Source organism: Stenella coeruleoalba (genome assembly GCF_951394435.1).
Source record: "Stenella coeruleoalba genome assembly, chromosome: 9".
In the NCBI taxonomy this organism is placed as follows: Eukaryota; Metazoa; Chordata; class Mammalia; order Artiodactyla; family Delphinidae; genus Stenella; species Stenella coeruleoalba.
The window spans coordinates 31,559,049-31,575,600 of record NC_137155.1 but is presented as its reverse complement, the minus strand read 5'-3'; the positions used below and the strand labels follow the sequence as shown (position 1 = coordinate 31,575,600).

General features: G+C 40.1%; 1 protein-coding gene across 1 annotated transcript in view; it reads left to right on the top strand.

Annotated features, from left to right (window-relative positions):
- Window positions 1–16,552, top strand: part of DNAH11 (dynein axonemal heavy chain 11) — a 317,894-nt gene that overhangs the window by 274,210 nt on the left and 27,132 nt on the right. Inside the window, exons 68-73 of the mRNA XM_079931174.1 lie at window positions 28–168; window positions 5,119–5,289; window positions 8,310–8,432; window positions 12,194–12,387; window positions 13,559–13,707; window positions 14,555–14,682. Coding sequence (XP_079787300.1) covers window positions 28–168; window positions 5,119–5,289; window positions 8,310–8,432; window positions 12,194–12,387; window positions 13,559–13,707; window positions 14,555–14,682 — 906 coding nt within the window. The remainder of the gene's footprint in view (window positions 1–27; window positions 169–5,118; window positions 5,290–8,309; window positions 8,433–12,193; window positions 12,388–13,558; window positions 13,708–14,554; window positions 14,683–16,552) is intronic.

Here is a 16,552-nt window from a genome sequence, read left to right as displayed (position 1 = left end):
TACTTATGTTGTCTGATCCCACCGTAGGTGATTGAAGCTAAAGAAAATGAAAGAAAAATCAACGAGGCCCGACAGTGTTACAGACCAGTGGCAGCAAGAGCATCTCTGCTTTATTTTGTTATTAATGACCTCAGAAAAATCAACCCCATCTATCAATTCTCTTTGAAGGTAATGATGACTAGACTAAGAAAAAATTTAAACTTGAGGAGTTCAACTTGTTTCTGGAAGTTTAAAATTTATTTTTAAGCAATCAGTGCGTACAGTAAGGAGTCTCCAGGACCTAGCTAGCAAAAAAAAACAAGACAAAGAAAAAATCCTCACTTTTCTCAGTAACTTTCATTTATAATTTTCAGTAAGGCTTTGAGATAATTAAACTATGCAACATCACAGTACATAGTTTTTGTTCTTAAGCAGAGTCTTAAGGAGTTTAATATATATAAGGGAATTCTCCTGGAGGCTCCTCTACTTTCCTTATGAAAGTGTACATGTTTCATAAAAAGATTTCATAAAAAGTGAGAATAACTATTGATTGAGCCACTGTTACATGCAAGGCACTTTCATACTTTGGTGCATCTTATGCCTGAAACATCTCATTAAAGTATACTATTATATCCCTATTTAAAAAACGAACATGTTCAGATTTTAAATAAATTGCCAAAGAATTCACATTTCATAATTGTAAGAGTCAGGATTTGAACCAAAGGCTGATTCCAAAGCCTATGCTCTTTACTTTGTACCATTCTGCCTCTGGGCAGTGTTCATTCATTCTGTCATTCAGTTTTTAAACAAATAGCTATTGAGATCAATGATAGTGCCGGATGCTGTGCTGGTTACTGAGTGTACAGTTTGGAAAACACGGATATGAGTGGAGATGTGTAGTTGTGTGTGTGTATAAAAGTGACAAATACAATGCGAGAGAACAGTAGGGATGGAGGGGCTGTTTTACTGGGGGCTCAGGGAAGGCCTCAGAGGAAGTGAGATTATAGCTGATTCCTAAAGGTTACAGAGGATTTGGCCATGTAAAGAGTGTTTGGAGAAAGAAAGGATGTGTGAGATGGGAAAGAGTTTTCGAGATTCCAGGTGAATGAATCTATATGGCTGGAGGGTAATGAGAGAGGGAGAAGATGGAAAGACATGAGTCCTGAGAGGTAGGAGGGTCTAGATCACATGAGGTCTATGCTGGGGAGTTTGGATTATAGCGTGTGGGCAAAAAGAAGCCATTGAAAGGCTGTAAGCAGATGACTGCCATAATGGCAGAAGACTCAGAAGTGAATAGACTTATGGTTTGAAGCTAGAATAATCAGCCCTTGGAGATGGATTGGATATGGGGAAAAATAAAGAGGAAGAGGCACGAATAACTAGCGAGTGTCTAGTAATGTGAAACACGTGCAGAAATTCTGAGAAGCACAGTGGGATTGGATTTTAGAACAGCTGCAGGGTAGAAGGAGAAAAATTAAACCGCCCAGGAATACTCAACTACCAAAACTAGGCTAAGGTATTACAAGGAAAGAAAACTACAGAGCAGCCCCCGCCAGCATAATCTATTATGCTCACGTGGGATTTATGCCAGGAATGCAAGTTGGTTAAACATGAAAAAACCACACAATGTAATTCTTCAGATTAATAGAATAAAAAAGAGAAAAATCATATAATAATTTCAATGGATACAGACAAAGAACTTGACAAATTTCAACACCTGGTTAAAAAAGAAAAAAAAAGAAACTGAGCAAACTGGGAATAGATGGTAACTTCTCTGTGTGATAAAGGGCATCTGTAAAAATTTTCAGCTAACATTATACTTCATGTTGAAAAATTGAATGCTTTCCCCTAAGATCAGGAGCAAAACGATGATATCTTCTCTTAACACTTCTATTCAGTACTGCACTGGAGGTTATAGCCAGTGAAGTAATACAATAAAAGACACAGAAATTTTAAAAGAAGAAGAAAAACTGTCTTTTTTTTTTCACAGATGACCTGACCAGGTGTGTAGAAAATCATAAGAAATCTACAAAAAAGCTGAAGTGAGTTTTTAGCAAGATGGCAGGATATAAAGTCAATATACAAAATTCATTGTATTTCTATATATGAGGAACAAACAACTGAAAAATAAAAGTAATACCTCAATACTGTTTACAGTAGCATCCAAAATCTTGGAACTCTTAGGGATGATTTTAACAAAACAAATACAAATCTGCATACTAAAAGCTACAAAACATTGTTAAGAAAATTAAAGGTCTAACTAAATGGTGAGAGAGACCATGTTTATGGCTTGGAGCAGTCAATATTATTAAGATTTCAGTTCTCTCCAAATTAATCTATAGTTTTAATTCAGTCTTAATCAAAATCCAAGAAGCCTTTTTTGTAGAAATTGGCAAACTGATTCTAAAATTTGTGTAGAAATGCAGAGTATTTAAAAAATAACTAAATAATGAAAAAGAAGAACGAATGTGGAAGACTTACAGTACATGATTTCGAGACTTATTACACTGATTGGCCTAAAGAAACATTCACTGATCAATGGCACAGAATAGACAGTCCAGCAGCAGACCCACAAATGTATGGTCAACTGATTTTTTGCAGTGAATGCCAAGACAATTCAATGAGGAGGGGATAGTTTTTACAAGTGGTGCTGGGACGACTGGATATCCACTTGGAATAAAAAGAACCTCAGCCACTACATTACTCTAGATACAAAATGAGCTCAAAATGAATAAGGTAAACTATAAAATTTCTAGGAGAACAATAGAAGAAAATGTTTGGGCTTTGGGTTAGGCAAAGATTTATTCTTAGGATACCAGAGAAAGAAAAAAATTGATAAATTGCACCTTATCAAATTAAAAATTTATCGTCTTGAAAAGACATGAAGAAAATGAAAAGACAAGCCATAGACCAGTAAGTTATTTCCAATACACATGTTTAACAAAGAACTTATATCAGAATAGAAAACTCAATAGTAAGACAATGAAATTAAAAAAATAGAAAGGTTTGTGCATGTATACTAAGACATAAGTATTGCCCACAAGCACATTTTTAAGATGCTCAGCAGACATCAGAGAAATGCAAAGTAAAAGCAGAATGACGTATTACCGTATACCCAGTAGAATGGCTAAGATTTTACAAGACTGTCAGTAACAAGTGTTAGCACCGATGTGGTACTGCAACTCTTTCATGTTGCTGGTGGGGATGCAAAGTGTTAAAACCATTTTGGAAAACAATTTGTTGGTTTCTCATAATGTTATACATACACTTACAAAATGATCCTAAAATTTTTACTCTAAGTATTTACCCAAAGGAAATGAAAACATATGTGCACTCAAAAACAAAGTACTACAAGTACATACTTATATGATCCTAAAATGAATCTGGTGTGACAGAAACATTCGGCAGTGGGCAGGGGTAGGTGTCGTGGTGGGAACGGATTGCAGCGAGGCACATGAGAACTTCTGGCGGGGGATGACATGAATAGAACGTTTCTACATTTTGATTGCAGGGATTGTTACGGAAGTATATACATTTGTCAAAACTCGAGCTGTATACTTAATGGTGCATTTTATCGTGTGTAAATTAAAAATTGATTTTAAAATGCAAAAAATGAGTACTTTGTTAATACCTTCTTACTAATATTTACTATATGTCTGTCATTGTAGGGTTTTACTTTCAGTCAAATATACATAATTCAAGGCCAATCAGTCTGTAGTCTTTGGCCCCTGTCCACCAGTCAAAAATTTTAATATTTTATGTTATATCTATTTATAGATATAGATATTTAGATATATTTACCTATGTGTTTAAATATATGTATATATATGGAAAAATCTATTCAGCCCCATTGTTACCAAGGCATAAAATGGAGTAAGAAAGAAATATTGAGTGATTTTAAAAAGAACAAGATAATCAAAGGGGATCACAAAAGTACATGGGTGGAATAATAGAAACAAAAAAATAACCTGTTAAAAAATGGGCAAAGAACTTGAATAGACATTTTTCCAAAGAAGACATACAAATGACCAACAAGCATTTGAAAAGATGTTCAACATCACTAATGTTTAGGAAAATGCAAATCAAAATCGCAATGAGATACCATTTCACAACTATTAAGATAGCTACAAGATTAAAAAAAAGGAAAAGAAAGAAAATACCAAGTGTTGGCAGCTATCTGGAGAAATTGGAACCCTTTTGAACTGTTGGTAGGATTGTAAAATGGTGCAATTACTTTGGGAAACAATATGACAGTTCTTTAAAAAAAATTGCCATATGATTCAGCAGCTCCACTTCTGGACGTATACCCAAAACAATTGAAATAGTCTCAAAGAGATACTTGTACACCCATGTTCATAGCATCATTCACGACAGACAAAAGGTGGAAGCAAACCAAATGTCCGTCACTGGATGAACAGATAAATTAAAATGTTGTACGTACACACAATGGAATATTATTTAGCCTTAAAACAGAAGGCTAAATTCTGACACATGCTACAGCATAGATTAACGTTGAAGACATTATATGAAGTGAAACAAGCCTGTCACAATAAGACAAATACTGTATAATTCCACTATATTAGGTATCTAGAGCAGTCAAACTTATAGAAACAGAATGTAGAACAGTGATTGCCAAGGACTGGGGGGAGAAGGAATAGGGAGTTATAATTAAATGAGTTTTTTAAATGAGTTGTTGTTTAACAGTGTTTCAGTTGTTCAAGAAGAAAACATTTTGGAGATTGGTTGTACCACAGTGTGAAAATACCTAATACTACTTAACGGTACACTTAAAACTATTAAGACAGTAAATTTACACTTTGGGTATTTTACCACAATTAAAAATAAAAATATAAATTTTTTAAAAGCGCATGGGTAGAAGAAGAGAGGACAGTGCAATTCAATTGGTCAGGGAGGAAATGTAGGTAGATTTTATGAAATAATGTTAAAAATAATAGTAATGATAGCAAACTTTGAATGAGCACTTACCATGTGCCGGAAGCTGTTCTAAGAGTTCACAGAATCCTTGTAAAACCCGTCCTGTTCTCTCTCCCCATAGATAAACTGTAGCCTGTGTGCCTGAGACTAGCTAGACATCCAGCCACCAGTTGTCACCCTTTAACGGTCACTTGTATTCCCCAGGCTTTCAACATGCTGTTCCACAGAGCCATCGAGCAGGCTGACAAGGTAGAGGACACGCCGGGACGCATCTCAGTCCTGACCGAGAGCATCACCCACGCCGTCTTCCTCTACACCAGCCAGGCGCTGTTTGAGAAGGACAAACTCACCTTCCTGTCCCAGATGGCTTTTCAGGTAAGGAAATCGGTCACTCAAAAGCAGCCCCAGAACCAAAGTCACGCATCTCTGTTTATTATGTACTGCTGCTGAAGTGAAGTTTTTTTGGAAGCTCTTCGCAGCATGAGGAGAGTTTCCGTTTCGCAGAGGGAACTTGGGCATATGACAAACTGCTAGTAGGTCAGGGTGCACTGGCTTGGGTGGGTTTGCACTTTGGGCAGCCACATCAGCTGTCATCCTGAAAAACAGGTCAATGAGACATTGGCCTCACCTTCCCAGGTCCTGTACAGACCTCCCAGGTACTGCCGGGGAGTTCCTTGGAGAGAATCTCAAGCTCAGCTTTCCAGATCTGAGTGCCCCTAGGAGATTTTCAGAGCCCCTTTAAAAAACAGTGAATGCGTGAAGGGAGCTCCACATTTCACGCTCCTAACTTCAGTGAGACCTACTACCCTTTTACTCTTTTTGATGTGGACTTCTGCAATAGATTCTGTTTAAATAAAAGTGCCCGTGATGAGAAAGAAACATTGAGGACCACATTCCTAGATGAAATAAGAATGTGGTCCTTTTATTAGTTCATTTACTGTATAACTTTTTCTATCAGTTCAAATTGTGATGAAAGATGTCATTTCTTTTGTGTCCTCCCAAGTGCCTTGCTCAAAGAAGGCATTTTAAAATACCCGCAGTTCAGGGAGATCAGCACGGTGCCTTGTGACCACCTAGAGGGGTGGGGTAGGGAGGGTGGGAGGGAGACGAAAGAGGGAGGGGATATTGGGCTATATGTATGCATATAGCTGATGCACTTTGTTATACAGCAGAAACTAACACACCATTGTAAAGCAATTATATGCCAATAAAGATGTTAAAAAAATAAATAAAATGAAATAAAATAAAATACCTGCTGTTAATAGTGATAAATTAGCACTTCTTTCAATACTTTTGGTATTAATAGATTCCTTTGGGTTAAAAGAGTAATATATGGGTGTAATCATTTTATAATGTATGTGATAAACAGGAGTAATGCATTACAAAACAAAATTTTTCTTTTCAGTTTTCTCCCAATTTTATTGAGATATAGTTGACACATGACGTATTATGTGTTCAGTGTGATGATCTTATATATGTATATGTTATGAAATGATTACCCAATAAGTGTAGTTAACATTCGTCACCGTACATAGTTACATTTTTTTTTCCATGATGAGAACTTTTAAGATCTACTCTTCTAGCAACTTTCGAATATACAGTACAGTAATGTTAACTATAGTCACCGTGCTGTACATGACATCCCAGGACTTATGTTATAACTGGAAGTTTATACCTTTTGACTAGCTTCATCCACTTCTACACCCCTCAGCACCCACCTCTGACAACCACCAGTTTGTTCTCTGTATCTGTGATTCTGTTTTTTAAGATTTCACGTAAAAGTGAGATCATACAGTGTTTATCTTTCTCTGTGTGACTTTTTTCCTTAGCATAATGCCCTAAAGGTCCATCCTTACTGTTGCAAATGACAGGATCTCCTTCGTTTTATGGCTGAATAATATTCCATTGTATATATGTGTGTACATATGTATACATTATACACGCACACGCACACATATATATACCACATTTTCTTCATCCATTCATCCATATATGGACACTTAGGTTGTTTTTATGACTTGGCTATTGTAAATAATGCTGCAATGAACATAGTACAGATATCTTTTTGAGATAGTGATTTCATTTCCTATGAATATACACCCAGAAGTAGAACTGCTGGATTCTGTAATAGTTGTAGTTTTAATTTTTTGAGGAACCTCCGTACAATTTTCCATAGTAGCCACACCAATTTACATTCCCGCCAACAGTGTACACATCCTCACCAGCATTTGTTCGTCTCTTGTCTTTTTGCTAATAGCCATCCTAACAGGTGTGAGGTGATATCTCATGTGGTTTTAATTTGCATTTCCCTGATGATTCGTGATGTTGAGCACTTTTTCATGTTATCTGTCAGCCGTTCGTATGCCTTCTTTGGTAGAATGCCTATTCAGTTCCTCTGCCCATTTTTTAATCAGATTATTTGTGGGTTTTGCTGAATTTTTTGTGTTTATACATATTGTTCATGAACAGTAATGGACCAGGGATGATAAAACATGACATGCATACACATGCGTGCACATCTATTTAAAACTTCTTTTTAGAATATCTAGATAAATTATAATCTATCTGAAATACTGACAGTCTACATAAATCAAAGCTTCATATATATTTGGACAATTTCTTGTGTGTTGAAATAAATCAAATTGAATTAAGAAAAATTATCCAATAAGATATTTTGATACATGTTACCACCCATAATGCATTTTGAAAATATCTAGAATTTTTAAGTAGCACAAACCTCAAACATTTTACCTGCTTAATTTTATAAGGTGTTACAGTTTTTATGAGGAAATTAGAAATATGTCATTTGTGCCCTCCACTCAAGTGTTTTATGGACTCCTTAACAATTCTGTAACCAGAATGTCTAAAGTTTCAGTTTGTGATGTGTTTGCTTAGTTGTATCTGTAAAACAGCAATTTCCAGTTTTTCTCAGCATAATCTCCCATATAAGAAAAATCTTTTATACATCTTGCAGTTTATTGGATACAATTTCTATACCAGGACTAACTTACAATACTAGTTTTACCTTTTGTTTAGTAATTCAATCCATTGTCATCTGAGGCTTTCTCAATTTGTATAACAAGTTTCAAGACAAGTTTGCTCTAAGGGTAGAAGGCTAAATATGAAAGCATATTTCAAATATGCTGCTAATAGGCACGGGTATTAAAATTGAAATAAACCAGGCTTCGTAATTATTTGCTATTCGATTTCCAATCAAGATTTTGAGATCACGAGCATAATCTGAGATTCCTTATTTCAACTACAGAGCAGATATATATCTATAGGAATTCTCAGAAGGCTTACTTCTGTCTGTTCAATCATATCTATTAAGTGGTGACTGCGTCCTCGATTTTGATGCAAGCCAAATGACCTTTTCAATTTTGTGTACTCTCAAGATTTTGCTGAGAAAGAAAGAGATAGATCCTCTTGAATTGGATTTCCTGCTTCGGTTCACAGTTGAATATGCTTACAAGAGTCCTGTTGACTTCCTAACTAATCAGTCATGGAGCGCTATTAAGGTATGTTAGGAACATGATTTTTCAGTTGCTAAATCTTGTTTCAAATCTCTGTTCTCTAAGATGTAGAAATGTAGTTTAAAAAATAACAGGTGATATACACCATTTCCATTGTAGACATATGCTATCTTTAATTTTTTGAAGAACTTCCCATACTCTTTTCCACAGTGGCTGCACCAATTTACATTTCCACGAACATCTACTAGTTTCCCTTTTCTTATTTGGAAGTAAAGGAACTTGTGACCTATTTATGGATGGGAAAGTTGTTAATAAATATGTATAATGTATAGGACCTTTGGTTAAAGTCGAGGAATATATTGGGTTGGCCAAAAGGTTCATTCGTTTTTTTCCGTAAATGGCTCTGGTAGCACTTAGTTGTCTTTAACTTCATTCAAAACCATTTTGTTAGATTGTATGTGACAGCTGTCATATCAGTGTGCATTTTAAAAAGAAGACTTATCGGGCTTCCCTGGTGGCGCAATGGTTAAGAATCTGCCTGCCAGTGCAGGAGACACGGGTTCGAGCCCTGGTCCTGGAAGATCCCACATGCCTCAGAGCTACTAAGTCCGTGCGCCACAACTACTGGGCATGCGCTGTAGAGCCCGTGAGCCACAACTACTGAAGCCTGTGTGCCTAGAGCTCGCGCTCTGCAACAAGAGAAGCCACCGCAATGAGAAGCCCGTGCACCGCAACAAAGAGTGGCTCCCGCTCACCGCAACTAGAGAAAGCCTGCTCGCAGCAACGAAGACCCAACGCAGTGAAAAATAAATAAATTAATTAACTAATTAATTTTAAAAAAGACTTATCAGAGTTGGTGAATCTGGGGCTTCCCTGGTGGCGCAGTGGTTAGAATCCGCCTGCCAATGCAGGGGACACGGGTTCGAGCCCTGGTCCGGGAAGATCCCACATGCCGGAGAGCAACTAAGCCCGTGTGCCACAACTACTGAGCCTGTGCTCTAGAGCCCATGAGCCACGACTACTGAGCCTGTGCGCCACAACTACTGAATCCCACGTGCCTAGAGCCCGTGCTCTGCAACAAGAGAAGCCACCGCCATGAGAAGCCCACGCACCACAACAAAGAGTAGCTCCTGCTCGCCACAACTAAAGAAAGCCTGCGTGCAGCAATGAAGACCCAACAAAGCCAAAAGGAAATTAATTAATTATTCAAAATTGGTGAATTTTTGTGTAGCCATTTTAATATTAAAGTTGGAAGAAAAAAAGCAACATTTTCAGCATATTATGCTTTATTATTTCCAGAAAGGTAAAAATGCAACCGAAATGAAAAAAGAGATTTGTGCAGTGTATGGAGAAGGTGCTGTGACTGATCGAACGTGTCAAAAGTGGTTTGCAAAGTTGCATGCTGGAGATTTCTTGCTGGACGATGCTCCACAGTCGGGTAGACCAGTTGAAGTTGATAGTGATCAAATTGAGACATTAATTGAGGACAATCAACATTATACCATGTGGGAGATAGCCGACATACTCAAAATACCCAAATCAAGCGTTGAAAATCATTTGCACCAGCTTGGTTATGTTAATTGCTTTAATGTATGGGTTCTACATAAGTTAAGCAAAAAAAACCTTCTTGACCATATTTCCCCAAGCGATTCTCTTCTTAAACGTAATGAAAATGTTCCGTTTTTAAAACAAATTGTGACGGGTGGTGAAAAGTGGATACTGTACAGTAATGTGGAACGGAAGAGATCGTGGGGCAAGTGAAATGAGCCACCACCAACCATACCAAAGGCCGGTCTTACTTCATCCAAAGAAGGTGATGTGTATATGGTGGGATTGGAAGGGAGTGTCCTCTATTATGAGCTCCTTCCGGAAAACCAAACGATTAATTCCAACAGGTACTGCTCCCAATTAGACCAACTGAAAGCAGCACTCAATGAAAAGCATCCAGCATTAGTCAACAGGAAACGCATAATCTTCCATCAGGACAACGCAAGAACGCATGTTTCTCTGATGACCAGGCAAAAACTGTTACAGCTTGGCTGGGAAGTTCTGATTCATCAGCCGTATTCACCAGACATTGCACCTTCGGATTTCCATCTTCACAAAATTCTCTTAACGGAAAAATTTTCCATTCCCTGGAAGACTGTAAAAGGCACCTGGAACAGTTCTTTGTTGAAAAAGATAAGAGTTTTGGGAAGATGGAATTATGAAGTTGCCTGAAAAATGGCAGAAGGTAATAGAACAAAAGGGTGAATACGTTGTTCAATAAAGTTCTTGGTGAAAATGAAAAATGTGTCCTTTATTTTTACTTAAAAAACAAAGGCACTTTTTGGTCAACCCAATGAATAATCTTTTTTCAGTTGACCTGCATCTAGTTTCTTTATTTTGTTTTCTTTTTTATAATATTTCTCTGCTTTTTCAAAATAGTTTTGTTAATTTATACAGCAATATAATAATTTACTGTAATTGTAAAATGTTTAAGCAGAGCAGAATGCTGTAGAGGAAAAAGTGGTAGTATTCTTCAACCCCAGTCATCAATCCTTATTCCATTTTTCTGTTAGAAGATCCTATTATTAAAAGTTTATTCTCTGAGGCTCTGGAATTCCTCAGAGATGCTCATCATAAGCTAAGTTTCACCCTACTCTTTTTTTCTAAAGCAGAAACATTTCTATGTATTAAAAATAACTATGTTCTTCCTTATTTTTATAGTGCGTTTAGATTTTTTTAAATATTGGTTTGTCTGCGTGGGCTCTTCGCCGCAGCGCACGGGCTTCTCTCTAGTTGTGGCGTGCGGGTTTTCTCTTCTCAAGTTGTGGCGCACGGGCTCCAGGACACGTGGGCTCTGTAGTTTGCGGTAAGCAGGCTCAGTGGCCCCGTGGTATGTAGGATCTTAGTTCCCCGACCAGGGGTTGAACCTGCGTCCCCTGCATCGGAAGGCAGATTCTTTACCGCTGGACCACCAGGGAAGTCCCCTAGGGTTTTTTGTTTTTTTGTTTTTTTGTTTTTTTTGCGGTACGCGGGCTTCTCACTGTTGTGGCCTCTCCCATTGCGGAGCACAGGCTCCAGACGTGAAGGCTCAGCGGCCATGGCTCACGGGCCCAGCCGCTCCGCGGCATGTGGGATCTTCCCGGACCGGGGTACGAACCCGTATCCCCTGCATGGGCAGGCGGACTCTCAACCACTGCGCCACCAGGAAAGCTCTAGGTTTTATTTTTTAATAGCATTTTTAATTAGATTATTACTTTAGAATTACAAGTTCAAGTTCAGTTGTGTATCAGTCAGGCTCTCGGCAGAAAACAAATGGCACATGAAAGTGTGATTTTTAAGAAAAGTTGAACAAAGAGTATATCTTTATAATATGGGAATAAAGATGAGGGGACAAACCAGGGATGGGGATGGGAAAAGGTAGAAAAGGGGCAGTTACTGAAACTACTGAGAAATGAAGTTATGGGAGAGAGCCTACCTTTGGAACCTGTGGCATTCTGTAAAGAAACATAGCCGCTGCCAAACTATGTCACCACAGGAAAGAGCTGGGGAAGAAATACCCTCGCCTCTCTTCTCCAGCCCTTTTGCCAGTGGTTCCTATTGGTCAAACCCAACCAGGCCAGAGAATCAGGGAGCTTTGTTCAAGCCATCCTTAGCAATCGCCCTCTTTGCAGGGCAGGAAAGGGTACAGAGTAAATCTAGAGAGGAAACAAACACTATCCAGCACAAGTTACTTACACAGGGTTTGATACATTCATCTTTATGTCAAACTCAAAGCTATTCTACACCCCATTCCCATCTGTTCCCCTACTGTATTACAGGCAGTAGCCCTCATGGAAGAGTTCCAAGGCCTAGACCGAGATGTGGAAGGATCAGCGAAGCAGTGGAGGAAGTGGGCAGAATCCGAGTGTCCAGAAAAAGAAAAGTTACCACAAGGGTGGAAGAAGAAAAGTTTAATACAGAAGCTGATTATTTTGAGAGCAGTGCGCCCTGACAGAATGACACATGCTCTCAGGTGGGCGCAGTTAGCACTTTGGGAAATGCAAGTTAACCTAGAGGAAACTTTGTCTTAAGGACTAGAAGTATCTGGTGGACGTGTTTATGGTTCATGTTCATGAAAAGTGATTCTGCAGAAATTTTTATACTGCAATCACTACTTTTGTTCAAATCTGCTAACATTGAACAGTGTGCTAGTCTGTCGGCAGACTGAACGTATTCTTCCTGAAAAGCTTAATTCTGAAATCAATAGGGGAAACAGGGAACCTATGGAAATATTCTAGGAAGAGAGCTGGCAGAGTTCAGAGGCCAGGAACGTGCATTACCCAAGTGTGATTCCCATTGTTTATATTTAGAGCGGCCCTTTGGCTCCAGAGATTTTGCACATCAAACAAAAAATGAATGCCTTTCGTGGATTCACTCATAGTCCTATAACTTTACAACCAACAGGATTTAAAAGCAGAAATGCCTGCCTACCTCTTGGTTTAAGTGTCCCTTTCCTTTGCCCTTTTGGCTCCTAAATGGTAATACGGTGCTTAATTCTAATTTGAATTCAACAGTCAAAGAGTTTCCAGGTTCCTTCCCTAGCGAGCTGCTTTTTTGTCAGCAGCATTCACTAGCCTCAGGTTTTCTTCCTTGGCTTTGTCTGTTCAGCCTATTTTCCCTTTGCAGAAGCCCCTGCCACACCCTACTTTACAAGTTAATTCTGTTTAGTCGTCCTTACTTTCTGCTAAATCTGATGCTGCTGGCAAATAATCCCTGCTTAATTGAGCTTCCCTGTGTTAGAAACACCCCAAAAAGCATTTGTATATTCATGAGAAGCCCAACAGGCTGGAAAATTGCACTGTGGCAAATCTAATGAACTGTTAATAAGTAACGGGGGCTCTGGCAGGGGATTTGGGGGATACAAAGCCATATGCAGGCTTTGGATGGTTCTCAGAGGAGCGTCTCGGTAGACCCCCAAAATGGAAGGTAGGCTTCTGATTTTCAGAGCTTCTAAAGCAGAGAGGGATTTCACGGACTCAACTGCATAAATCTAGCGTGGGTTCGTATTGTCATTCTTACAAAACATCTCGTGTAATAAACATAGTTTGCTTCCTTCCCGTGCCTGTGGTTTAAGCTGATTCACGCTGTGACACATTTCAAGGTCAGAGGCACTGATCCTCTCTTTGGCATTATTCTTTTTACAGGAATTTCGTGGAGGAAAAACTGGGTACGAAGTATGTGGAGAGAACCAGATTGGACTTAGTTAAAGCATTTGAAGAAAGCAGCCCAGCCACCCCAGTATTCTTCATCCTCTCCCCAGGGGTAGATGCCCTTAAAGACCTAGAGATCCTCGGTGAGTGGCCGGGAGGCTGGCCACCCAGCCCTGCCTCTCACCCGTCGCCAACGCAGCCTTCCTTTCAGCTCATAGTTATCTTAGTTGCTTTTTTCTTTTCTTTCTCATTTGTTGGAGATTGAGTGTATGGAAAATGTAAGGTTAATAACACTGTAGTCTGGAGAAATGTTTAAATGGAACATTCCTCCGGTTGGCATAATGCAAGTTTCTTTTGTACTGTTCTCCACCTTTTGACTAGATGAGGGCCAGAGGGCAATTTTCTCCATGCTCTTGTAATCTTGTGCCCCCTGTGACTAAATAATGGTCATTAGAGCAAGCCTATTTGATTGTGAAAGGCACTGTCGCTTTGTGCTTTGGATTACTATCCCCCACGACCTGCACGGAGAATTCCAGGTTAATAGAGCTGTGACCTGACTGTGCGGGATTCAAGCACAGCTTCACAAGGTGAGGGGCTCCTGCATTTACCCAATGAGCCAATCCGGTCAAAAAATGATGTGATATCTACCCCATGTTGCTCCTTTTCATGAGGGCAATGCTTTGCTACTCCTGCAAGAGTTTGTAAAGCTGGGTAACAATGCTTGCCATCTATCAAAATGTCAAAAGCTTTATTACCACAAAACCAGAGGAACTGATTTCCATAGGTTTTGCTAATGCTTGTGAGGAGGCAGCTGTTGAGAGCTTGAAATCATGCTTGTTGAAACGACAGAGGTTCAGTTTGGATTCTTCAGGAAAGTGACCTGGAAGGTGGCGGCAGTAACCACAGATGGACATCCGACCACAGGATTTCAGACTCTTCTCACCTCTCCTTGGTTCACTTTTCCTCTCGCCATGTTGTGTCCTCCCACAGGCAGAAGACTTGGGTTTACAACTGACTCGGGAAAATTCCACAATGTGTCTTTAGGACAAGGTCAGGAGATGGTGGCAGAAATGGCCCTGGAGAAAGCTTCCCGAGGAGGACACTGGGTCATACTCCAAGTGAGTAATTACGTTTTCCTGAAAACACTGGGAGTGAACACGGACGGGCAGTGCAGAGCACCCCTGCCCAGCGGGAATGAGCCTTTCACACAGCACACGGTGATCTGCTGCTGGGGGGCATGGCGTTCTCTCAGCAGTAATGACACCTCCAAGGGTGACAAGGAGCTCTGCTGACAAGGATGACTACCATTTTTTGAGGGATTTTCTAGCCATTGTGCTTGAAAATTTTAAATATTACAGGGAGCCCCATCGTTCTCCTGACTTACGGATATCTGGAACACTCCAATAGTGCTTGAGGACAGACTGGCTCGTATGGAATACTAAGACGGTTGTCACAGTATCTCTCATTTGCATGTGGCTTTAAAGTTGACACAGTGTTTTTTCATATCTCATTATGTCACGTAACTCTGACTGCCCGTAACTAGTTGTGTCTTATTCCCTTTGCTTATAAATTAAGGGGTTGAGTACTTGGTCCCTTTCGCCTTTCTAGGGCTCACATTTTATGGGTCTATGATTCTACAATCCAGTGTCCTTTGGGGTGGTTCCCTTCACTGGGGATTCTAGTGTCGACCAAAAAAAAAAAAAACAAAAAAAAACCGGACAACGTGAGAGCTGTGAATTCAGTTTTATTTGGGACTTAATGAGGACCGTAGCCTGGGAGACAGCCTCTCAGCTCTGAGGAACTGATCCGAAGAGGTAGCAGGGGAGAGGTCAGTATCTATGTGATTCTGGTGAAGGGGGTACATGCAGTCAGGCACACATCTCGGCTGCAGGTTGCTGCTAGCCACGAGGAGCAGATGTTTCCATTCATGATTTTAGTGCTCTTCTAGGTATGAGAAGATGCAAGGAATTGAGCTCATAAAATTTTCTCCCGAAAATATCTAACTATCTGAAGGCCTGTTCTACCAGATTTTCCCAGAACACAGAACGCCTCATTCCTGATCTCTGCCCTGAACTCCTTTCAGGGTGTGTGGAAAGTCAGCCACTGCAGTGGCTAGTGCCTTTGTTCATATAGAACCAGATGGCGAGTGACATTTTTTAGTTTGTACTAGCAAGAATCCGGGCACCAGTGGAGCCCAGGCAAGCTTTAGGGGGCACCTAGGGGCCGAGCGAACTCCAAGCTCACTCCTTCCTCAGCAGGGTGCGCCAGCTGTCTCAGCAGGTCTGGAAATGGCCTTTGACTTGCAGCACAGTGATCCCAAAGGTTCTTACTTATATGTCAGGCTCTTTACTAGGCAACTTGTAGGATACATTATCTCTAATCATCACAGCAAGGTTGCAAGGGGAGGTATTGTCATCCCATTATAAAGGTGAGAAAACTGAGCCTCAGAGTGGTTTGGAGGGCCTCAGGCCACACAGCAGGAAAGTGGCAGAGTCTGTCCGCCAGCAGGCGACGTTCTTTCCGCTAGCCCACACTGCCACCCTCATGCAAATATGACATTGGCCTTCCTTAATGTCTCCAGTATCTGGGGTTGATGCATTCTGCGTTTCTGCTTGAAATAAAATTGGATTCACTGAGAAACTGCCCGGTGTCCAAGAAGAATATAACCTTCTGGGAGAGTAAAACCTACTGCTTAGATGAGACTTCAGTATGGGGACTTGGGATGGTGTGTCCCTTCTGAGCCTCACAGAGTCAGACGGGTAACAGTGGAGGTTTTGTTTTTCCAGAGATAGCAGTTGTTGCTGGGTCCGTTGGGTAGATGCTGAGCTCTCCCCACAAAAGAGAACGTACTTTGCGAGTTCTCATGCATCCGGCGGCTCAGACTGGAGAGAAACTGGGAGGGGTGCAGTCCTCCTCAAGAGAACATAGTGGTCAAAGTAAAATGTTTCTGTTATTTTTATATCTATGCTGCGCTACCCGTCGCCCCCC